At 42.9% G+C, this 26,373-nt stretch overlaps 1 protein-coding gene across 2 annotated transcripts in view; it reads right to left on the reverse strand.

Moving 5' to 3' along the window:
- Positions 1 to 384: 384 nt before the first annotated feature.
- Positions 385 to 26,373, reverse strand: part of TTC39B (tetratricopeptide repeat domain 39B) — a 1,202,733-nt gene continuing 1,176,744 nt past the window's right edge. For both annotated transcript variants that reach the window (XM_044077204.1, XM_044077205.1), the window contains one exon: positions 385 to 1,243. In XM_044077204.1, the coding sequence (XP_043933139.1) occupies positions 1,147 to 1,243 (97 nt within the window). In that variant the 3' untranslated portion in view covers positions 385 to 1,146. The remainder of the gene's footprint in view (positions 1,244 to 26,373) is intronic.

Genomic DNA, 26,373 nt, shown 5'->3' on the forward strand with positions numbered 1-26,373 from the left:
CCTGCTTTTTTGTTCTGATCTTACTGAATACAATAATTTATAACATTTATATAAACATTGACATAAAACCCTGAAATAAGCTAACACATGGAAGGAATTAAATGAATGACTGATATATAGTTAAAAAATGCTTTTCATTTATGAAGAGAACTGCAATGTGATTGTCTATGCCTGTGAAACAGCTCACTGGTCATGAGGAGAGACTTAATTATTTCAGTATACTATTCAATGGCCATAACCCAGGTGTCAGAATACAGTAACAAATGATAATAGTGCTTCCTCAAATAACAGAATAGTACATACATAACATCTACATCTCAAAATTTCATTCTGGCATATTGGTATATCAGTTTACTTTAAGAAAATAAAAAAAAAATAAAAATAGAGACTGAAAAAAGCTTTATTACTTGACTTCACAGGCTGTCATCATTTCTCGTAGCATAATTAACTAAATGGGCTTTGTAGACCCAAAGTAATATTTAGATGTTATGAATATCACAATTCAAAAACCTTTCTTAATGATGCTGGCTGACCATACAATTACAACCAGTCTGATATGGCCATGTTTGTTCTAGCCATATAAAGTATATTTTAATAGCTTTTTCGACACCATCTTCTATGACCAATGTCTCTCTCTTACAGGCATACTGACAAAGGTTGTCTGCATAGCCAGTAACTATTCTTAAGTATGAAGGCCACAAGAAACAGTTTCTTTTTAGTTACAGCAGCACATAATGCATAAAGAAACAGTAAGAGCATCGAGTACCATCTGTGCCATTACAATTAAAGATCAGCATCATTTGGGAAATACAGTGTCTAAATTCAGTTTTTTGACTTATTGCACTGTCAGCATTTTTTAAATAATACAATCTATTTATATTTTTAAATACATTTTTGTACAAGGAACAAAATATATATTTTCCTTAGTAAAGAACAATGACATCCACCATAGAAAAGCAACGCTCAAAAACAAATCTGAGAACAATAACTGGCATACAGCACAAACTTAGAAAACTATTCCTAGTTTAGTAGTCATTTATTTTCGGTCTTCCTTTTTTTTCTTGTCTTTGTAATATCTTGTTGCTACCCGTAAACAGGTTGTTACTTATTGCAGACGCACTTAGAAAAGAAAGACTTGAGCCAAGTTCAAGGTGTAGTGGCTGGAGATCCCTTCAGGCTGTTTAGAGCGGCATGGATCCTGAAGTGTAACCGAGATTCCATTGAATAATCTTTGTAGTTGCTCCTAAAATGACACAAAGGATGTTATACAGAATAATGAGAACAAAACAACAAAAAGGGGGGAGGGGGTCAATAAAAAGTAGATGTCCCGCCAAACCAGCTGCTATTAAATTACTAAATCAGTATTATCAAACACAAAATTCAAACATCACTTTTGCTAATTATCCTACCATACACTCACATAAACAACTGAAAAATGTATTTTTCAGCAGAAGATTTTGCATTCTGTATTGCAGAAGTAGAAGGCAGTACCCCAATGCATATAACTAGAAGCCAAAGAATGGAAAAACAGAGGTTAGTGCTACATCTGCTATTAATGTAGGCTGGTGGCTTTCTTACTTTATCTTTATAATGCATCCTTTGTGGGTACTCACCACAGTAATACATCTTCAAGAAAGATTCTGGCAGAAAATACGTCATATAACTCTTAAAATATAGATTTAAAAACATGAGTTAGCTGGTTCTTATTTCAGCAGAGCATTCCTGCCATGAGATGGCACGCTTTGTCAAAATTTTCAAACTATTATTTTCCCCAAGTAGCATTCTGATGTGACCCATAAGACAATGAAAGACTATCCCCCAAGTTCCTTTCCAACAGAATCCTACAAAACTAATAAAGGGCTCCAAGAAAGGGCCAAAAACAACACACAAGCCTCAAGTTTCCTGGTAAAAAAAATTGGTGGGAAGGCAGACTTACCGAGTGAGATAATTTTGAAGATCTGAGCTTGCAGAAGGTATCTACCTTACACTCTAACTTTCTTTAAGGCTCAGTGTCTAGGTACTCAATGAATATACAGCTGAACATTAGGCAGGGTGAGGGCAGAAGTAGGAAAACCAGGCTTTGCCAAATCCTGATGCAGCCCTGAGCTGAACATTCAAATAGTAATGTCTGGTGAAGGTTTGTGAATAAACAAGACACTAGCAAAAAGGAAATCTTGAACTATGATTTTTCCAAAGGATACAGCAGAACATTGATATCACTACTAGGATGAAAACTTAGAAGGACAGAAAGGAAATTATGCTTCTTTTTTTACCAGACTGAGCATGAGAAAAAAATCCCTGTCATCAGTCCCATGTCAAAAGTATGAATTCTGCATAAACTTGAAAAATAATTTATAAAGTAAAATTTAAACTCGTTTTTTATGGTAAGGCAAAACCTCCGCCAAAACCCTACAGTGCTGGAGTCTTGGTCAGTTCTAAGACCACCGCACCTATGAGAAAGTGGAAGTTCTCTTGAAGTGACCTCAAATAAAGATACTCAATGTTTGCAGTTAGCAACATTTTTACAAGTACTCACTGCACAGGGGGTACACACTACCAAGGAATACAAGTTATTTGGAATGCAGACAGAAAACAATCTATAAAATATTACACTGAAGTGTTCTCCTACTATTCAGGGTATTATTTCAACTTTCAATTTTTGTTGCTTTCTAGAAATAATACCAACAAATTTATACCCTGAGCTATAGTAAACTATGAATTTACTTCAGAACAAAACTTGGGACTGAAATGAAGGAAGCCCCCAATGGTTAACCTTTCTCTATAAAAGATAGAAAAAGCATTTCCTAACAGAAAATTGCAGTATAGAAATTGTGTGTGTACAGGTTCCAGGCTGATGGAAGATCATAATTCAAAACAAAGTAATAGCACCTAAGACCCTTAAAATTAGAAGGGTCACTTTTTCTAGGTTCCAGGCTGATGGAAGATCATAATTCAAAACAAAGTAATAGCACCTAAGACCCTTAAAATTAGAAGGGTCACTTTTTCTATCACAAAGTTCAAATATGAACTCAGTTAAATAGGGTACTTTATGGAATGCTGTGAACTATATTTGACTGATCAAGAACAGAAGGCTGAAAAGTTAGCTTTATCACTGAAATATCAAAGAGCAGTGCCAGAGAGTGAAACCAGGTAATCACCTCATTTAAAGTAGCCCAAAGGGTGACTGTTTCCATTTGGCTGAAAACTGTAAGCATTAGGCTTGTTCCATGGTCACTCAAAATACTAAGCCCCAGCTTAAAGGAAAATGTTAAACTCATTTAAATCAGTCATATGGTAACTATGTCTATTTTGCAGGGGAAAAAAACGGTGTGCTTTGCTCCCTGGTTACTAAAATACTTGTGAAAACTTTTACTATGCAAAACCAGAAAACAGCTACTTGTTCAAAAGCCAGGCTGCCTAAGATCCCCTCAATGTCCAGGATGAGGAGGGGGCTCCTACAGATTGAAGTTAGAAGGTGCTGAACAGCTGCTGGAAACAGGAAGGCCAGAGCTATCGGGATTAAAGTTGGACCATCAAAACATTTATTTTTTTCTGCTTCAATCAGATTCACTACACAGGTGAAATATAATAATATAAAGACACTGGGAACAAGTCTAACTCTGGAGTGATACAAAACCACCTGTGATCATCCTGTTCTAGATTTTCCATTTATGGGTCTCACTTGATAACTGGCTGAGACTGTCTGATAGGGTGCTACATCCTTCTGCAATATAAGTCAGCAAGTATATGTTGTGAGCCAGTGTCCTCAAAAGGGTAGATTTAAATCTTACATTGCTTGCTGTTGTAAAACTCCATCACAGTGTTGTATACCTAAAACAAAAATTTCACTTTAATAAAAAACGAACAGCTAAAAACACAAAATTACTTTACCACATACAAATCCAACTGGTAAGCGCTTTCATTCCCTTCATTGGACTTCTTCAGACCAAGTTGTATAATGAACACACTTATCTAAATACTTAACAATAACATGTGACACAAAGCACTTAATGCCTTAACCCTTCCCTTCTAATAACATCTTTAAAGTTTTCCCTATCATTTCACTTTGCAGGAGGTAAAGTACTGTACACAGTACAACAGTCTCAGTTTATACACAATGATGTAGGGGTAAGACTCAAATGACTAAACTAACACTGCTGTGTGCAAGCATATTTGCCATAACAAAAGACCAGCAAAAAAGGCCACTAATAGAAACTTATATCACTTTGGTTTACAAACCTTGTTGGTGTATTCTCCCACCTAGAATTTGGAAAATCTGATAAATCTTCTCTGCAAGGTACCAGCACAGATCTCATACCAGTTAGGTATGAGAAGAGGTCACATAAGGCTATATCCCATGTTATAACACACTCTCCCAGATTTAATAAACTCCATGTGGGAATAATGCAAGTCCTACATGGAATGAACTGTGGCCGTGATTGCAGCTCCCCCTCGGCAGAGTGCCTTGCATATTAATGAAGGTACGCTACAGACAGAGAGACGTGTAACATGGTACAGAATCAGTGTAGGGGGTGTATTACAATGTCCGCAGATGAGTAACACACCCCCTGCATTGTTAAAGTGCTGGATGGCACTTAAATAATAAAGTGAAACACGTTCAACTCATTTTTTTTTGTGTGTGGCGCTGCACAGCACTTAGCAAAATACACGTGCCAGACATCCTAAAAATAGAAAGCGGATGCATTTAATTAGTGTGTTTGTGAGGCACAGTGCCTCAGCAGTGCTTAAACGTAACTGAGAGCTATATAGAAATGTATAGCTCTAACCACCATAGCCTTGGTAGCTGAATGGTTAGAGTCACAGCCTCATGTGCACTAGGTGCATAGTTCAAATACAGGTCATTCAACTTTTTACATGCAATAGGAAAATGTTATATATATATATATATATATATATATATATATATATATATATATATATATATATATATATATATATATATCATGTATACATTGACATTTGTTAACCGAGTTAGCCTTAACTGGACTAGAAGCCCATTGTCACTGGAGACCCAAGGATAAAAGCCCCAGTTACAGACAAGTGGCCAATACATTAAAGTTACACTCCAAGATAATGTAGTGAAATTCATATGTTTAGGAGATATAAAGTAAAATAGATACAGATAATAATAAAGTATCATTAATGAAAAATTAGTTTCTATAATTTTTTTTTTTTTTTTGAAAAACTCTGGTTTGCCCACAGCTAAGTTCTGCTAAGCATTGTTAAGACAAGCCAAGCAATACTTAAACAGGACCTATTTTAGCAGTACTTAGCAAAGCACAGCTCTGCTTAGCTGGTTTGGGCACTGCTAAACAATCCCAGTTTAAGCAGTCCTCATCTCAGCTAAGCAGTTTTGAGCACTGCTAAGCATTCCCTGTCTGAGCACTGCTCAGATGAGCTCAGTGAGTTTGCGTGGTGGTAAGCGGAGCTGAGCATTTTTAAAAACGGCCAATGGCGGCAAAGTGCGGGGAAATGAATACAGCCAGAACCTGTTGGTGTTTGATCACTGCAGGAGCTATGGCTGGAGTTGGAGAGGGTGCATGCTTCTGGGTGCAGTGCTTTGGCATTTTGGAGTCCAGGGTCATGGTTCGGCTCCTTGTGAAAGATCATGGCGACCAGCTGCTACAGAGCCAATACCAGGGCTCCAAATACAAATCAAAGCCTGGGACCAGCTGGCAATTGACCTTACCACTGCAAGTGGAATCCCCCACACTGGTGAGCAGGTGCATCATCATTATGATGACCTGAAGTGTAGGAAGGGGGGTGGGGGCTCTTGGCCCAATTGATCCAAGATGTATGGGACCGCAATGCCAAGAAGTTTGTAAGTACAGGAACCATTGATTACCAAATTCTAGTATGAATATCTGATAGACATGTACACATAATGGTGCATTTTCCCCCCACAGCTACAGAGGAGAGGGCTCACAACCTGGTGGCCTATGCAGGGCACCAAGCCAGAATGCACCAAGAGTATGGTGAGTACAGACATATTGTGAAATATACAGTAATCTAATTAAGAAAGAGTACAGTAGTAACTGCCAGTAGGTATACTCTGTTGTGAGTGTACTGCAATCAATGTGTTCGTAAACCTGGACTGACATAAGTGAATATTGCCAAGTACAGTTCAATACAGATGACAGCATGAAACACACTAATGTTAAGGAAAGAAAGTTAATACTGCATTAATAATGTTTGGGAATAACATGTGTATACTGTATTCGTAATGCATGTTCAGGTAATAAAGTACACCAGCATTGAAAATGTGAAGGGAATAAATTAACTGCATTCCTAATCTATAGGAAATATAGTGCAACTGCAGTCAGAATTGTGAAGAAATAAAGGTAGTACTGCATAGATTGTGTTATAACAGCTGTCTTCCAATGCCTGCATTATTTAAAGTGTAGAACAATAAAGATTGTCAGATGTATGCCAATCACTGTGTCATGTCACCCTCAATAAATCGGCTCCCTATTACGCTGTCACAGACGCAGGTTGTTGAATGCGTCTTTGTTGAACTGAAAAGCACGAAAAGGCAAAATAGCGAAGCGGCTTTTCAGAGAATTATTTCCCTGGGAAAGAATTTGCTTGGCCGCTTTCACTACTTTGTTGTTTTCGGCACTGTAGTGTGATCTCGGAGTTGGTTTATTTAAGTAAGGGGGTGTGGGTGGCATAGCCCCCCCACATCGGGGGCATGTGGGGTGAAGCCCCCCACATTATGTAATGTTTTACAGCTTTTTTTTTTGGAACAGGGATTTCTTTTCCCTTGGAAAAAAATCGCTGTTCTGAGGTTTCGACGTTGTAAGCTTTCACTTACATGGGGTCAGTAATGTGTTGTTCATTCTTCTGAGCGTGCAATATCATAATATAGACCCAATAAATTTATGTTCTGCCAATTGTTGTGTGTATTCTGGGCTGCTGTTCAAGAAATCGAAAATTACAGGTGCTGTGAAGTAAACACGGGTATAACACTATGAAGTGACCGAAGGATGGCCAATAATGAACTGCTATGCTAAAGTGTAGATGTGGAGCTGTACTACAAGATATAATGCAATATGATATTTGTTCTGCACTAAGATCTTTACCTAGAGTAGTAGTGTCTAAGGTATTATAGTGCGTTTCTCCCAGGATGGTCTTGTATTAACCTTTGCATTTCAGCTATATGCATCCCTGAATGTAGGTACGCTGATGTAGGCAAGTATGAAACTGTAATAGCTGTGGACTGCAAATATAACATCTGCAAATGTATATGGGTCAGGTAGGCATCCCAGCACCCTGATATGGTCTCTACAAGATCACACATATTCCCATCCACTAGGGGTTAATTGTGTACACCTGCATTCCAAGTATTAATACACGGTTCACCTACTATCTCTGTGATGCATGAATCTCATGCATGTATGTTCAACTGTGACTGTAGTCTTGTGTGACACTCTACCTATATTACCAGGTCAAATTTTGTCACCAGGTGAGCTTTAGTTACATATCACTCAGTCAACACACAGTAGTGGCCCAGTAGCTCAGTGTGATAAGCAATATATATGTTGTTAATTTTGCCACACACAGAACGTGTTTTTTATCCAGGGACAGGTTTATGACAAGTTTATGATAGGATAGGTTTATGATGTAAAAATCTTTGCCAATTGTGGGACGGATTGGTTAATTTATTTGGTAACATGCTCTTGTTCCTCTTTTTATGTAGGACAAACCTCACAACCACTATGCATCCATATGTCTGGACATCTAAGTGACATTCGGAACAAACGGACATCAAATGCTTTATACAAACATGTTCTTAATCACAGTACAGCCAGCTTTCATTTTATGATTATTGCTAAGATTCAGGGGGATAGGACAAATAAAGTGGGGTGGCATACTTTGTTGAACGAGAAAGAAAAAAGTTGGATCATTAGACTGGGGGGATTATTTTTTTCAGGTCTTAATGACCGCTTATAATTTTGTTTTGGGGTTTACAGCCCTTTGGGTGATGTTGCTTTAAATGATAATTAGTCAAAGTATAAATAATAGTACTTAATTATTGTATGTCTCACTGAGGAAGTCAGGGTTGCCGAAACTGGTCTAATTCCTTGTACTATGTTGCTAGTGTTGCCACAATAAATAGTGTATTTTCATACTCTTATGGTGCTAGCCTCTTTTTGAATTTGATAACAGATATTCTCCCCACAGAACTTACAGGTAAATAAATGTCTGCAGTAGATGTATGAAGGGTATACTAATATCTGTGTCCAGATGTACTAGTGCGTAAACAGCACTGCTCAACAAGGAGATAAGACTCCATTAAATAAAACAACATAAGTACACTACTATTCCAAGTTAAAAAGACAAATTAAATGGTCTATTGCTGGTACAGCTGTATGCCTGGTGCACCTGTGAATGTCTGCTTATAGTCTAACCTCATGCCTGCCAATGATGGCAGGATAAGTGTAAACTCTCTGTACTGTGCACAATACATATCTCTCAAGTGTCATGCTGTCACAGATCGTGATCACTGCTGCCAAAAACCTTGGACACATATAAACCCAGTTGAAGTACACCAGTAGTACACTCACACAACATCAGTGCAGAGTACAACTTGGTAGTCATATATGTTCCCCTCACATGCAATAGTTCCCTGTAGTTATGTATCTGTAGGTGTTACAGCTTGGCTCATACCATCCCATCCAGATAGCTTGAGAGGTATGCATGTGCTACAGAAGCTATAGGGCACTGGTAGACAAAGTAAGGGCAGACCTGTAGAGTACTGAGTAGTACTGTTGTGAAAAACAACACACTATACAGTTGGTAATGGAATGTCTCCCCCCCCCCCACCTTATATGCATCACAAATTATTATTCTTATACTACGGGTATGGTTCCATTTTCACATATGTTGTTTTCAAAACCTAATGTTGGGCCTTGTGTTGTATTATTGGTTATATATTACAATAGTTGCATACTAACATACCTTGTTGAAACACCAATGTTGTTGCCCTTTTGCCATGTTACTGTCATGCTGTTACAATAATGACTGTTATTCCATTTATGTCTGTGTTCTGTATGCTATGCAGTTCTACTGTTCTGGGTTAACCGGAACACCCATGCATGCTGTTATAACTAACGTTGAAATGTTCTGTTCATGACTAATTAATACACTTTGACAAACCTCAAAACATTAGCTCAACTGGCTAGGCTGGTTCCAGTGGATCCGCTATACCACCCTCATCTGGATGTGGCACTGAACCTTGAGCTGCCCCCTCCACTGGTCCTGCATCACCCACAGGTGGATCCGCCTCAGGGCATAGGGAATGACCCCCCCCCCATGGGCACAGGCATGGAGAGGGACTGGCCATCCAGCAACCGTTTCCAGGCATGGTGCACAGGGTTGTTCAGCATGATTTGGATGCTTAACTGTGCCAGATTGAGGGCAGATTGGTGCATCTGGAAGGGCAAGCTGGCCCAGGTGCCCAGCTCCAGCACAGCCACCTTCGGACTGTGAAGGAGCAGTAGTGATTGCCCATGGGTGGGGAGCTTAGTCCCACTGTTGCCATCTGAAGGCACTTGGTCATCCGATTCCCAAACACCCTCCCCATCCCATGTGTTTACCCCCCTCATGTGTCATACAGCAACCCTGTCCGCTGTACTGTCTATCTGCAAATGCAACCTCTCCTACCCAATTTACCTCCCCAAGCATACCTACAACCCTTCTCTAACATTCCACTCTCTCCTTAAAAAAAAACAAACAAAAAAAAACAGCATCTGTCCCACAAAAAAGCCCAATAAGCTCTCCATGTCACCCCCTACATACACTGCCATCTATCAATAATGCTAGCAATTAATCAAAGTTATGTCGACCACACCCCTCCCTGTGGGATGTGAGGCTCCATATTCCAAATTGTCCACAACATGCACAGCTGTTGCTGTACAACAAATGGAGAGCTATTGTCCTTTCCTACACCCATCCTGCACATCCCTACCTGCCTTTCATATTGCTTTCCACCTGCTTTCCCCCATTTCACCACTTTCTTATCACCCTTTTTTTCTTTTCTTTTTTGGAAATAGTGCAGGTTTAAGCGGGACTAAGCACCGCTTAGCATCGCGGCACACAGCGCAAACTCCCCCAAACCTACTTAAAACTGGTTGAAACTGTTTGAATCATCTTATCTGATTCTGACACTGTTATGCACATCAATAAAATAATCACCCCTGCCAAATCTCAAACCCAGGACCCTCTGAACTACAGCATAGTGTATTAGCCCACTAGGCCAACTCAGCTCTGGAGAATAACTGGTGTTTCTATAAATATATCATGCATTACACTGATGTCACATCAGCAAAAATATACACCCCTGCCAAGTACTGAACCCAGCACCCTGTCAACTACAGCACAGTGCATTAGCCCACCAGGCCACTCAGCTGTGAAGAAAAACTGGTGTCTTTACAAAGATATCCTGATTGCCAGTGATGCACTACTTCTACATATAATGGGATAAATGACAGCATACTTGGGCCTGTGATGCAGACACCAAACCAGTACACAGCCAAATACATGTTGATGGATGTACGTCAGGCCTATGATATCAAGTAGAGTTGACAACTGCACAGACTGTTGCAGAATGTCCACAGTTGTGCCACCTACTTATGGTATGGTTGTCATAAAACCTATTCTGTGTGCTGAAGTACTGGCAAGTCAGTGCACACTGAGGTTACAAAATCAGGACAGACAGGTCAGTGTCACATGTCTTACCCATCCGAACACACATGTTCATGTGAATCCTGTGTAACACACTGTAGGCATGCACATATGTCTTGCAACTACATCTGTCATAACAATAATGACTCAGCAACTCTATTTATGACATTCCTAGCATGTGTGACATCTGGACACCCGCAGTCATGGCCCACAGTCCAGTCTGTTGCACGACAACTACATCCTTGTCAATACAACATAGAAATAACTGAACCGTGCAATGTCCAGCAGAACTGGTTGTTGCTACTGCAGTCACTGCTACCCAAAGGCCTGTAGGGTGGGACACGTCACAAATATGAATACATGTCCTAAATGCCACCTACCACTCTCTAGGTGGCTCTAATAATTAACATATGTACCAGAGGCATATGCCTCACCTGGACTGTTACAGGTACCCTCACCCTGGCTATGTTGTGACAACAGAATTGACACTGCTCCCTCATTCACATATACAGCTTGTTGTTCCCCAATGTGTTCACAATCCCCAGTATGACTCCTGGCCAGAATGCAGCAGCTGCAGGCTGCTACACATGCAGTATGTTCAGCTACCTTCTACAAACCTAACATACCTTCCAAACACCTAGAACAGGCCATCCATACAGCACCAATGCATAAAGGGTTTGGGGTGAGAAATGGTCAGGAGACAGGGCCATGTGTCACAGTCTCCCCCTACAAACATACACAGCTGACAGACCAGCATCAACAGCAGAAGCATGCACATTCAGATAAAACTGATGTATGACACTCACATCTGCTTGTCTCCTTACTGACCCCAACATACATTGTTAAACAGTAAACTGACACAGAATCAGAAGTCTGTTAGCAATGGGAAAACACAGCATGCAAAACTGTGGACATACATCAATCCAAACAGTGGACGGTATTTCCACCTACTCTCTGGGATGCTGTAGCTACCACACCTCGATAATGTCCTCACAGGCCAGGAAAAGGGCCAAGGCATACGTGCAGGTCTTAATTATAGCACTGTGTTGCCATGCCAATGGCTAATGAACTGCAACCCAGCTGTTCTGGATGCTATTAGCAAGTGTGAGTCACAGATTGGTGCACAGGCAATCACCTGTTCATGAGCAATATCTACAAAAGGCAAGCCGCTGCCTATGGTAAACAGGTCTGTCACTTTCGTCATGAAGGCAGACTGCATTTTCCTAGCAAAACTACCACTGGATTTCTGCTCACAAAGGAGTGCAGCACTATACCAGGTATGTCATACAATTCCCCATGTAATGGAATGCAGATGGGGGGATGCAGTCATGGGAAATAGGAATTTCAACAGTAGGTCTCAACAATATAACTTGGAATGACATGTTGGTCAGCTGTCAACCACCTACAGTCTTCCCTTGTCTCTGTCTTTAGTGACACAGATCACAGCTCTGGCCCCTGAGTCCCGCAAACAATTGTCAGCTCACGTACAAATGCTACTGGATTGTCTGTTGTACAATAGTGACAGTAACTACTGGTGGATACAGCTGCCATATCACATCATGCACTGTCAGCAAGCCCCTCTCAGTCTGTGAATGTCATACAGGCATACTTCAAACATCGTCCAGGTGTCCCTGGCTAGGTCACTGTGTACTCCACACCTGTATCTCACTGCCCGACAGCTATGGCTAGCATACCTGATGACTCCCTGCAGCAGGACAGCAGGTTATAGGCAGCAATAATGGGGGGACACAGGCTCCACCTCAGCAACAGTGTGTACATACTGAGCATATAATGTAAGAGAATGAATACAGTACCAGATAATGTACCATTACTGTGCTCCGAGAGGTCTGCCATGTCACAGACACATTCTCCACAGTCTGGGGACAACCATTACATATTGTTCAACTGGTTTGCAGACATCCACATTTGTCTGGCAGGGGGTCCACACATATCAGTCACATGTACACATTCCACAAATATCTGTGTACTGCAGATGTTGGGCACCTACGAGGAGTAAACCCTACACCACATCTGCACTGCTCTCAAATACTGTGTAGCACACGTTGCTGGAATGTCTGCATACACTTGTAATACCAGTCACGTATTTGTCGGATGGTGGCTGTATGACATGGCACTGTAACATTGTCCATAGGGGGACACACCACAGTAGATGGTAGTGATGGGTGTGGACACAAAACACACAGCACACAGGCCATAACTGGTATACCTAGGATCATACGAGGTTACCAGGCTATGGGCCCTGAGCCCCCATAAGCCTAGCCCAGATGTTAGCCCATGTGTATGCAAGGCAGCACCTGATGCCCCAGCCCAATAGGGACACAGGTGGTATCCCAAGGGTGTATGTGCTGTTAACCATCCAGTTATCCAGGTTCTGTTTGCAAAGGTGCAAATAGGTACCCTGCCTGATGTGGAAAGGGTGTCCATTCCACAACAGGGTGTGTGTGCGGGACACACATCTGAGCTGACAACAAGCCCAGGTGATGTCACACACCAGGTTGAGGGCATGTGTGTGGGTTAACAGAGTGGAGCTTCAGTTGCACTTGTGCAACAGTCACACCAATGTGGAGTCCGTAATTGCCTTGTATGGCACGCAGAGGTCACCTCTGAGGACTATGTATGAAACTAGGTAGAGGGATAGGTTTAGAACCTAAGCGTGTGTAGGGTAGATGCTTGAGGCACTGGTAGGGAACCTCTGTGATGGCCCCAAGTGCTGCATGTGCCTTGTGAGGTGAATGACAAATGGAGCATTATACTCAACAATGGGCCTTATTGGGGGGAATACAGGGATGCTATGACCCATGTCCCTGGATGACATACCCTTATGTATGAGGTGGGCCATGTAGAAGGTTTACCTTATAACGAAAGCAACATGGTGGTGAAATGTCATGTTGCCATCAACCTGTGTGTGAGTGCCTAGGATGTTGTTAGTACTGTCATAATATGCGGGGATGTCAATCTCCCCAAAGGGGTTTACACTGCATTTCCTGGCATGCAGCCTGAGGCCATGTTTCTGGCACTCATTGTGTGTGTACATGAGACCCTCCTATGCAGGTGTTCACATCACTAGGGAATCCAAAGCCAAAACACAGCATGCAGTCATCTGTAAGCATGGTTGGCAATAGCCCAGTGGCTGTGCCCTGCACCTCAGAAGTGTACATCACACATAACAGAGGCACAAACACAGAACACCAGGTGGTGCCATTAGTTATGGGTCAACCACTTGAGGTGGATTCCCCTATGTGGATTAGGTGGGTCATGTCAGTGTGCAAGTGTGCTACCCCTCTGGTAACCTATGGTGTGATGCATACTTGGGAGCATATATCTGTTATGGCCAAGTGGGTTATACTGTCAAAGTCTTTGTCCAGGCAATGTAGGTAGTGTGGACTGTTACCCCCCCCCCATGGCTTTGGTGATGGTGTCAAAGAGGTCAACTGAGTACAGACATGATCCCTTCCTTGACAAAGCCTAACTGTGTGTGATGGAGTGTGTGGAGGTCACCAATGTCTTTGTTAATGAGGCTCACTATAAAGTGTGCTATAGGCATGCAGATCAGCCTAGTTAAGCTGATAGGTCTACAATGTGACAGATTGTTGGACGCCCCACCTCAGTGTAAAGTGGTGACAGTGGTTGTCCTTCACACAGCTAGAACAAAGGTGGTAGTCAAGCCTCCTTTAAATACAGTGCCTTATGGTGTTGCAAGGTCATCCTTGGAGCCGTGTAGGATGCATCCTGTGATGTGACAAGCTCTGGGGATTTCCTGATGTACTGATGGGGGGACAGGGGGTGAAGCCTACACTGACTCTGACAGGCATCAAGTATGTTATACCTAGAACACTGGTATAGCTGGCGTCCTTGTCCACCACAAGTGAGCAGATTCAAGTGCTTCTTCTGATGTTGCAAAAATATGGGCAGAAGGGGAGATGACTGTCTATAGTGGATGTCAACAATGTGGGCTCTGTTTGCTGTGCAGATTTCCAGGAGTTCACTTGTTCACGCTCAGGAGAAACTGCTCCAAAATGGGCACCTGCTTCTATTTTTTTTCGGACAGCAGTATGTCATCCCCGTTATGAACAGTATTTCATGCAGATGTCCACCAGACAGGTGTACATATCCTTGCAGAGAATGATGTAGTCCTGTCTGGTATACCTGACTCCATGCATCTATACAAATGCACATATAGTGCTTATACATGTGTGGATATTGGTGCCAGTTCCTAAGGTGGGGTTGAGGGCTGTGAAGCTGTGTATACACCCCCCCAGGAGGCTGTATTCCATGTTGGAGGTGTATGCATGTCTGACCCTAGCTAGATGGGTACTGTTGGAGATGGTGACTGCAAACATGACAGCATGATGGCTGCTTTGCCATGGAGGATGACACTGTAGAGATGCTGCAGTGGTAACCCGTTTTGTGTAATATCAACTTCAACACACCACCTCATGTGGGGTTAGCTGAACCGAGGTGTTTGTAATTCCAGTGTTGATGGCTCTCTGGCCATTTGTGTGCTGGTGTGGGTACATCTTCCAATGTATGTTTGGATCATTCAAGTAATCCAGGATCAGGGTACAGACCCAAATCCTAATACAGTTGATGAGGTCCATATAGGCAGAATGGGCTTCCTGGTTACATGTGGTGGCCGGTAGCTAGCTATGATTTGAATAGGTATGTTGGCAATGGTGAATTACCCCTGCAGTGTCCTCTGTGCATCTTATTGCCTGTACAGCAGAGAGGTGTGTATGTGCCTCATATACAGTGAAACATGTCCCATGGCATTACCGCCCACACTCTGTGGTCTGACTGTATGACAGGATCGTTGACCAGGTAAGGCTGGGGTGCTCTCTGCAGCTTTGAACCATGTGTCTGTGACTGCACAGATGTCAGCATTTCCCAGGGTTAAGAATGCTTGCACTCAGAGCAGAGTCATGTGTAGACTCCTAGCGTTTAGCAGCATGGCCTTCAATGTGTGCTGCGCTGACAGTTGTATGTTGGTAGTGATAACCTTACCACTTTTCCTAATGAAAGCACTATGGGGGTGGCAAGAACCATTGCCAGACATGTGAAGGCCAGTTGAGACAGATGGAGGCCATCTCTGGCAAATCATCGTGGTCTGTTGACCATATCACCCAGGCTCTCAGGTACTGGAACCCCCTACAATATCACAAGATAACAGGCCACATGTTAAGGTCAATCATTTCCTGGTTGTATTGCGGCATCAGTCTGGGTTCATAGGTAGGTACTAGGCTATTGGCCCTAGGGCCTATATAAGCCTAGCCAAAAAGGTACCCTGGCTTTCACCACCCAAGAAAATTATTTTCCTGTGCCCCTGTCCAGCAGAGCCACAGAGGTGATCCCCGGGGTGAACTTCCTATTTCCCATCCAATCATCAAGATTTTTCTTGAAGAGTGCTAATGAGGAACTTTGTTTGATATAGATAGGTAGTTTGTTCCAGAGTATGAGAAGTCTCTGGGACAGGAATCTCTTGGTGACAAGGTTTAGGTCCCCAGAGAGTGTAGCTCAGAGGGATTGGGATTTCTTTAAATGGAGCATGTCCAACAGCTCTGGGTCTGACATAGCTTTGTATGTTAGGCAGAGATCACCTCTGAGTAGACGATATACGATGGAGTAAAGCTGGAGTTTTTTTTAGACTGTCTGCGTAGGGCATCTGTTTGAGGCTGGTAATCCTCTTTGTGAGGTATTTCTGCAGCCTTTCCAGTTGTTGTAGATGTCTTGTGAGGTACATACCAAAAAGGGCATTTTACTCTACTCATCACTCATTAGACCCATTATAGAGGGGAACATTGACCTCTTTTATCATGGATGAGAAACCTTTTGTGATGAGGTGTGCTACGTAGAATGATTTCCTGACTATTGTGGCGATGTGATTATCAAAGGAAAGACTACAGTCCACCTGTGTCCCAATGTCTCTTATCACACTTTCGATGTTAAGTAGACTACCACCTATGTGGTAGCTCATGGGTACAGAGTTTTTACCAAACGGGATGACAATGCACTTTCTGGTATTGAGCTTGAGGCCATGGCTTTGACACCAGGCATCTGTCTCAGTGAGGCCCTTTTGTAGGATGTCCACATCATTAGGAGTTTTGATTATGGCTCCTAGTTTGCAGTCATCTGCGAACTTCTTTGCCAAAGACCTTCTGTGTTAACCTTTACTTCAGAAAAGTAAATCCCAAACAGGTCAGCACCCAGGACTGAAACGTGTGGTACTCCACTTGTCACTGGTCTGAAGTCGGACTTGGAGTCTGCTACTTTCATAGTGTGGGTTCTGTCAGTGAGCCAGTTGGCAACCCATCTTTTGACACAGGGATTTATACCTAGTTTAGTGAGTTTATCTATAATTCCAGAGTGGGGGATAGTGTCAAAAGCCTTAGCGAGATTTACATAGGCTGTCAACCACCTTACCCTCATCTGCGGCTTTGGTGACTGCTTCAAAGAAGTCTATTAGGTTTAGGAGACATGATCTGCCTTTTACAAACCCGAACTGAGTGGGGTCCAGAGTTTGGAGATTACCAATGTCTTTTTTTATAAGTTCCATGATGATACATTCCAGACCAGGCTCATTAGGCTAATGGGGCGGTAGTTCCCGGGGTCCGTGGTGGCTCCCCCTTTTGTGGAGTGGGATAACCATCGCTGTGCGCCACTCAATGGGCACAAAGCCTGAGATGAGGTTGTGATTGAACATGTTGCTTAGGTGGGGTGCCAGTTCATTCTGCAGTTTGTGTAGAACACAGCCTGGGATGTTGTCCGGTCCTCCCATGGATGCCATGTTCTTGGCTTTGGAGAGTGTTGTTTTACCTGTGCAGCCGTGATTACAGGAACTTTGCATTCTTCTGGTATAGAGATGGTCCCTTTAGGGGGGTGAGAGGGGGTAAAGTTAGCACTGAAACTATCTGCCAGGATGTTGGCAATATCAGTTGGTTCTGTATACTTAGTGTCATTGTGCTGTAACTCAGAGCAGATCTGAGTGTTGCCATTGAGATTCTTGACATAGCAATAGAATGCTTTGTGGTTGTCTTTCTAATCAGTGGTGATTTTGTTTTCATAACTAGCTTTGGAGGATTTTATGAGGAATCTCAGCTTCTTACGGAGGCTGACCAGGGAGTTCCTCCAATCATGGGATTTTACTTTTTTTGCAACAGTTTCTTTCTTCTGTTGTAGAGTTTGTTTATGGCAGGGGACCACCAGATTGGCTTCCATTTTTTGGAGGATAGCATCTTGGTTCTGTTAGGGGTAGCATGATCCATGCACTCATGTATGTACTTATAAAGTGCATTTGTGTAGGATTCAGCAGTCGTACCTCTATTGTCCATCTGCATGGGTGTCATGAAGTTTGCCACTTCTGTCTTAAGAAGGGTGAAATTGGCTCTGGAGAAATTAAAGGGGTGGGGTGGGATGTGGATGTCTATGGTGATTAGCTTGTGGTCTGATCTGACCAAGGAATTGACCTCTGGTGTGGAACACCGGTCGCCCATGTTGGCAATGACCTGGTCTAGGATACTGCTGCCCCTGGTGGGTGTGTGGATAAGTTGATCCAAGGCGTTGGAATTTATGAATTCCAGAAAACCTTGAGCAAAAGAGTTGGTACATGAGTAGTTTTCCCAATTAATGGTGGGGTAGTTGAAATTGCATATTATTAGGTTGTTGGGTTATACCCTAATATTTTCCAGTGTATCAAATGAGGAGTGGGAATCCTGGGGCATGATGGGGATCTGTAGCAAGTTACAATTTGGATTGCGGTCTTGATCAGAGTTAGTTGCACTTGGATAATCTCAGCAGTATTCTTCATAAGGGTTGGACATACCTGCCTGGGACACACAATCAGCGTGTTCACTCATGTCTCACTGCATATAGTCCAGGGTGGTACATCTCAGGTCAGGCACACCAACATGGACTGTGACAGACTCATGACAGTACCTGTTGGTGAGAGACAGACGTGCGTATGCGATATGGTGGATTCTGTCACCTGACACACAAGTAACTGTGACCATTCACATATACAGCCTGGTGAGAGGCACATCAGTGTGTCTCAAAATGGGGTCTCCTATGCGAAATATGTTTGATATGTGGTGACACCTTTGTGGCTGTGGGACACAGGTGTGTGTGGCTATGTATGTTATGTGCTGTGTAGGGATGTGGCATTCATGTGTGGCTTTCCTTCTGAGATCTCCTTTGTTTGTGGATGTGTATGTTGAGGATCTCTGCATATGTATGTGTGTGTGTTGTGTAGGTGTGGGTGATGTTGTGAGGTGTATGATTGTGTCGACAACCTGTTCGGGGACAGATATGTGGGACTGACAGGGAAAGAGCATGGACTGTATGTTTCTAATGTCATTGCATCTCTCACTCAGTGTGTTCCTTGGTGGTGTTTGTAGATGGTTGTTTGTCCGCCCGTGTACATGAGGCAGGTGCTACACTGTGCCAGGATTCCCATATCAACCGGACTGGCAGGGAAAACTGTAGGACATTGTCCAGCCATATATTCCAGAATCTGAGGGAGGAAGGCCAGGGAGACCTAAGGGGTGGGCCTACAGCCCAGGTGCTTACTACAACAGTAGGAGCCTGACACCACTGCTTACAATGTAGACAGGCTATGAACAAGCAGTAATAGATGCAACAGGAAAATGCATTTCTGCACCTTATAAGACACGCAGCAAGTAGCAGGAAGCATCAAGATCAGGAGGGCAATGCATAATGTAGTGCCACTATGTTGCTGATAGCCACATAATACTGTGGTGATAGATGGCGGGGTATGATGTGGGAGTTAGCAGTGGAAAGTGCTGACAAATGCAGATGTGCAGGGTGTGTACATAATGGTGAGCATTGTATGTGGCCCTGTGATGTGTTCTTCTCTTCATGTCTTTCAGGAGGGATGTACCACCGTAGGAATCCTCCTTTCTCAGAAGCAGAGATTGACACCATAACTGATGCCCTGAGACTCCATCACCAGGTCCTGTTGTAAAGGAGTCACCATAACCAGCAAGAACATGCTGCACTGTGGGCAGACATCGTGACATCAGTTAATCATGTGGGCCAGCACGACAGGAGCTATGAGCAGGTCCGACACCGGGCTACTGATATGATACATCATGCACGGCAAAGGGCAGCAGCTGTGGTCAGGAACTGTGCTGGCACCAGTGGAGGGCTTGCTACACAAAAACCACCACTCTCAGCCACAGAGGAGTTTCTGGAAAACCTGGGTTCAGCCATCAGCTGACAAGAATCCATCACACCATATGTCGTGGAGGTGGGTGGCACTGCTTCTACAGCCGAGGAGCATCCAGGTAAGCCTCAAATTTCATCACATTAATACTGTAGCATTTATAGTGGCAGCCTCTGCATACCTATACACATTTGTCAGGTCAATCTGCATTTGCAGGGGGGCAATGTGGGTATTATCACAGTTTGTACTGTACATGTTGATATATGCACATATCCTGTACCAATGCCACATTTGTGTCTGCTGACAATACCTCTCCCCCACATATCCATAGGTACCCTCTGGTGTGGCCAGGGTCCATCATCCTGTAGCCGGTGAGTATGGAACTGTTTTGTTATGGCTCATCTATATCCTAGGCATGTTAAGGGCTGCCAATTTGCCGTGGACACAACTGTTAAGCTTAGCCATATTGCAATACATGCATGTTCACTTGTGAAGGGGTGCACTGCAGTTCATTATATCGATAATCACAGTAGCATATTTGCAGGAGGTGTAACCTATTACCACATATTTTTGTGAAGGTGTAGGCAGTCTGCTATAGAGGGGTGCATTACTACTTTGGAAACAGGTGCACTGTGTTGTAGGTAAAAATCCATCACATACACTGACAGGTCACTTATCTCACATGTGTTTAGTACTAGCAACATTAACTAGACATAGCTGCACTGCATGTTAAAGGCCTGTCTTGTTGTGGTGGGCTTGTGTGTTGTGCATGGCATCAGTCATAAGGTGTGGTCTGTCTAATGTATTTGTGGCATTTCATGTATGTGTGTGTGTGTGTGTGTGTGTGTGTGTGTGTGTGTGTGTGTGTGTGTGTGTGTGTGTGTCAGTAAATATTATAGTAAAGGAATTAATGGAGTCATGTTGTCTTCCCCTCACAGGTGACCATGGGGGTTGGAGTGTGTCCCCCTCACAACCTGATGTCAGTGTCTCATTGGACTCATGATGATGGTGGCCATAGTGAGGCACAGGTGGGTTGTTGGTGGCTGAATCTGTCCCACTGGTTGACATCCCACTTCCTCCTCCAATGTCCCTGCATACAGTCAGTAAAACCACATACACCCAGTCCCCAGCAGCCACAGATATTGGACAGTCAGAGGGTGGTGGTATAGAACAGGAGAGTGTGGCAACTATAGCATCTGTGACCGTAGAAACTAGCCATAGCCAGAGACACACAGACACACACACACACACATATCACTGTCACATGCAGGTCACCACCAGACACACAGCTCCTCTCCATGGCCCAGCTGATCAGCACCCCTCCATGATGTGAACTGTGTAGCACAGTCTAGGCCTTTGGTAACCCCACACCACACCCTGTGCATGTGATGACACATGTGCCACATCCCTGTCATCCATACTATTGATGGAGTGACATGCTACTATGTGTCTGTTGCACAGGGTGAATACAGTACACTTAATGACAGTTTGTAGTGCAGTAGTGTTATGCCCTATAAGGTGAGGTCTGCTAGCAATTGTAATGTGAACACATCAAAGTGTATGTACCTTTGTGCCATGATGCTGTATTGCTGCTAGTATTGCTGACTGACTGTTGTCTCCAACACCTTATTTTGTTTCTATACCAGGTGTCTGTGTGTCTACGCCGTGGGGACCTGGTGCCAATACAGCAGCTCAGGATGGCATAGTGGCAATACAGAAATGTGACATTGCCAAGGTATGGCTGTATATGAGCATGGTTACCTAGGTGCATATGTGTAGAACAGTGTGTGAGGGACAATGGGGCGGACAGCGTAATCTTGCATGCATACCCCTTGACACAGCATGCTACTCCTGATATATGTCACCTGGAAGTTCCATAGGATCACAGGCTCATAGGATCATAGAAGGTTAGTAGGGCAATGGCCCTGGGTCTTTTACAAGCCTAGTCATTACTTTATCCCTGACAGAATCATCGATCAGCACCTGTTGCCCCTGTCATTGAGGGACACGGGTGCGACCCCTAGGATGAATTCGCAATTTCCCATCCACTCATCACGACTGCACTTGATGAGAGTCTGCACGGTACTCTGTTTGACATGTCTGGGAAGTGTATTCCTGGGACAGGGCAGCCTCTGGGAGACCAATCTGTTTCTCCAGCAGGTTTTGTTGATGTCTCATATCAGATTCAGGCCTGTCATGCTGGTTATAGTGCAAATAGTTTGACTCGCATATATGGGCTAGCTGTGGAAGGGCTGGGCACAACAGTGCCATCTAGGCATGTCACAGCCTACCTGTGGACAACCTGTCCAATATTGAGTGGGGCACTACTGATTCGAGGCTGTCTGCATTAAACAGGTGTCGGAGGCCATAGATTACCTTTGTGGGTATTACTATGGCCTTACCAGTTGATGCAGATGTCTGTATAGGTACATACCAAACAGGCCATGGTACTAAATTATTGTTGTACTGACTGAGGACTATACAGAGGTAATGTCCACCTTTTTCTGGATGTGCTCCCTTTACCTATGTGGTGAACCAGGTACAAGGCTTTTGTGACCACTGCTTCTACTTGATGGCTGAATGAAACAGTATTATCAACCTGAGTACCCAGACCTCTCAACATAGGTTGTATGTTTATGGGGTTGCTGTTGATGTGGGAAATAGTAGGGCCATGTCCTTGTCATATGGGGTGATGGTATTGTGTTCTGCATTCAGTTTGAGGCAAGGACCTTGCCACCATTCCATACCCAATGTGAGACCCCGTTGCAGTGTGTTATCAGTTGGTGGTTCAATGACAGACAGCACACAACTTACAGTCACCATAACCTTAGGCAGTACCTACAATTATGGGTGGTGGCAGTTAGCATTCAAGTCTAGATACATGTGGGCCAATGGAGGCAGCAGCTACTCACAGGGCCTCCACATGTCTACATATTGCACACACATACAGGCAACACAGAGTAGGGTTGCCACCTTATGAAATGTGCAATGTGGGACACTTCTTGTAGTATTGTGAGACTTGGCATGACAAACCATACCAATGGCAAGTGCAATGGACAGGACTTCTCTTAGTCTCCCAATATGACAGCTTATTTTTGTCACATTTCCAAAGAGTATGATATTTCTCATAACGTTAAGGTGTTTCTAATGTACAATAACTGCTTTATGCAACTATTAAACAACTTTAGGAAATGTTTGTTGTCCTACACTCTGGGAACCTCTGTTGAGTTGTTTTTCACATGTCACACCTGGCTAAACATGAACTGCAACCTGCAGGATGGGACAGGTGGTGGGCATACCTCTCACCTGTATAGATTTCTGCAGAATATCCTGACGTTTGCCACATATTTTTGGTCCATTCTTCATAACATTGTAGTTTTCTGGCAAATTAGTGGCAAATCATTAAAGACTGAAGTAAGACAATAATGGCAGATATTTTATTTTCAAAGTTCACACCCTTCAGAAAATTCATGCTAATGCACAACCTGTTATGCTATTAACTTTTTATGTTTGTAAGGGCAATATTTAACAATTGTCCCTATTATGTATCCTTTGTTCTAGTTTTCTATATGGCTTTATCCAGATTTCTTGCTCTAAGGGGTTGAGAGGTATGATGTTGGGCCTAACACAGCCACACTGCTGTAAGGGGATATGCATCCATACATGCATACATTCACAAATTGTCCTGTTTTGGGATTAGAACTCCTACCTATCTACTTATATACACTATAGTACTACATACATATCTCGTGCGCCACAGAGATATTGTGGTTAGATGGTGTCTACCTGTGCTTCTAAGGTGAATGGCATCAGTAGGGCCTGAATAGGTTGCCAATGGGGGGTTAACAGGGTGGAACAGGCCCTTAAAATAGTAGAACCACTGCAAACACACACAGGCAAGACTGCCATGCTCCTACAGGGGATATGCACACACACACACACACACACACACACACACACACACACACACACACACACACACACTCTCTCTCTCTCTCTCTCTCATAGAGTTGCCAGTTGTGGGATTAGAAACCCTACCAATCTAGTTGTATGCACAATAGTGCTACATACTTATCACATGCACTACAGAGCTTATGTATCTGAAGAGTGGCTAATGGTGCATCTAAGGTGAATGACATCAGCAGGCCCTGTAAAGTAATCCAATGGGAGGATTAACAGGGTGGAACATGCCCTCAAAATGGTATACCATCTCACACACAAGGCAGCCACACTGCTACAGAGGATATGCCATACACACACAGACACACACTCAGAGATGCCAGTCATGAGTTTAGAACTCCTACCTATCTAGTTTTATGTACTATAGTGGTATGTACTTCTCTCATGCTGGAGAGTGTCTAATGGTGCATCTAAGGTGGATGACACCAGCAGGCCTTGTAAAGTAATCCAATGGGGGGGTTAACAGGGTGGAACAGGCCTTAAAATGTATTGGCATTGCACACACACACAGTCAAGACATACACACAGCTGCAGGGGGCTATAGTTACACATATGCACTGACTTGTCATTGCTGGGATTAGATCCCCTACCTATCTAGCTGTATACACTATGGTACTATGTACTGATCGAATGAGCCACAAAGCTTGTATGTCTGGAGAGAGTCTTAACGGTGCATCTAAGGTTGATGACATCAGCAGGCCCTGTAAGGTAGGCCAACGGGGGGGGTTCACAGGTAGGCACAAGCTTTAAAATGTACTGGCATTGCACATACATAGGCAAGAACTACATACAGCTGCAGGGGGATATATTTACACAGGGTAACCATTTTCTCTAAGCACATTTTCTTTCCCCAGAGTATGTTTCCCACTTTACAGAATGATCCCCCTAATTTTCACATATTAAAATCATGACTTCGCATCCAACATAACATTTCTGTTTCAATCAGCTTTCCTACTGTAAAACATGATAGAGCTGAATGAAATCATGTGATGTTTTCTTTGTGCTTACATAATTTTACCTATCACATTTGAACATTTTAATAAGGAAATAACACTCACATGATGTTACCCCTTGTTATCCTTTGTTATGGGGTCATAAAGTTGTTCGGGATCTAAGAATTCACAGATCTACTCACATTTACAACATGCACTTCCTCCTCTGGCCTGGGGCCATAAATCTACTTAGCCTTTATTTAGTTCTCAAAGTTACATATACCGCAAAATAATGCACAATTCAAATATATGTGAATATGAGCAAAATAAAACAATGTCTATAGAAAATACAGGGGTATGTTATAGATTTCTGAGCTACTCACTGTTTTGAAGAGGCATACAAATGCATTTGATTGTTACATAAAGCTCTGCATCAAATAAGACAAATTTCTCAATGCTAACCAGGGGAAATGCTGGTAAACACCAAAGTGGGCAGTCAGAATATTGGACAAATATGGAACTTTTCACATAATTTGCCATTTTAGGCTGGAGCACTCATTCACCAGAATTAGTTTTTTTTTTTCATATTACTTACAGTGCTGTGTAATTAAGCAAGTCACCATTTTGGTCAGCCACAGGACTCTTTTCTACTTGAGTGTTTGCCTCCTTCCCCTGTAACTAAAGTACACTGACTCCTACATTTGTCTCTCTGACCCTAATTTTTACAGGTATAATTTATATATTTCTGGTTTTCTAACACTCAGACATAGATTCCTGTTGAAAGTGTTACTTACTTGTCTGACATTTGAACAGGTAGCACTTGTAATAATCCTCAAAATTGTATACTGTTGGTCTGTCTTTCCTACTAAACACAAGTAAAACTGAAGTGCTGAGTGCAAGTAACATTACAGTGCTGAGAGCAGATTTTAGACCCTTACATTCAACTTACCTCTGGTGTGGTGTCAGTCAATCAAGGTATTCCTCTAACCACTCCTACTGCCTTCTCTTTTCTCCCACCCCCCTCTTTCCTCATACAGGTTAAACTGCTACAACTTAGTACAGGCATTGGTTCATCCCTGCTTCGCACCCCACCCTGCCCCCAAATTCCTCCCGCGCCTGGTGCTGCTACATTTATTGGTACTAGACAACACCCCACTTTTTAGGAACAACTTGTCACTCAACAGCACCACTCTCAACCCGATACCACCAGTCCTCCAACTCTACTATTCCTTTTGCCTAAGTTTCAAGTACCATTCGGTAGGTATGCTATCACCCAATATAGTCTTATTAACTATACTTCTACCCCTTTTACTCATCCCATATCTCCTAACTGCTTACAAATATCAGGATCACCCAGGTTTCCACTACCCTAAATTCCATCCATCCATGCCATCTACAACAGATAATAATGCACCCTTACTCACTCCCCTCATGCTTATCTGCTTAACCCCTAAATGCTACCATCTTACTAGACCTAGTTACATTAGTCATAAAACTAGACACTATAACAAAACTTTATTCAAAATCTTAAAACTCATACTCAGGATACACTATAACCTCACAAAGTCTGGTCCATTC

This window comes from Protopterus annectens, chromosome 7.part0, assembly GCF_019279795.1.
Source record: "Protopterus annectens isolate FY-2018-M chromosome 7.part0, PAN1.0, whole genome shotgun sequence".
NCBI classification, from domain to species: domain Eukaryota; kingdom Metazoa; phylum Chordata; order Ceratodontiformes; family Protopteridae; genus Protopterus; species Protopterus annectens.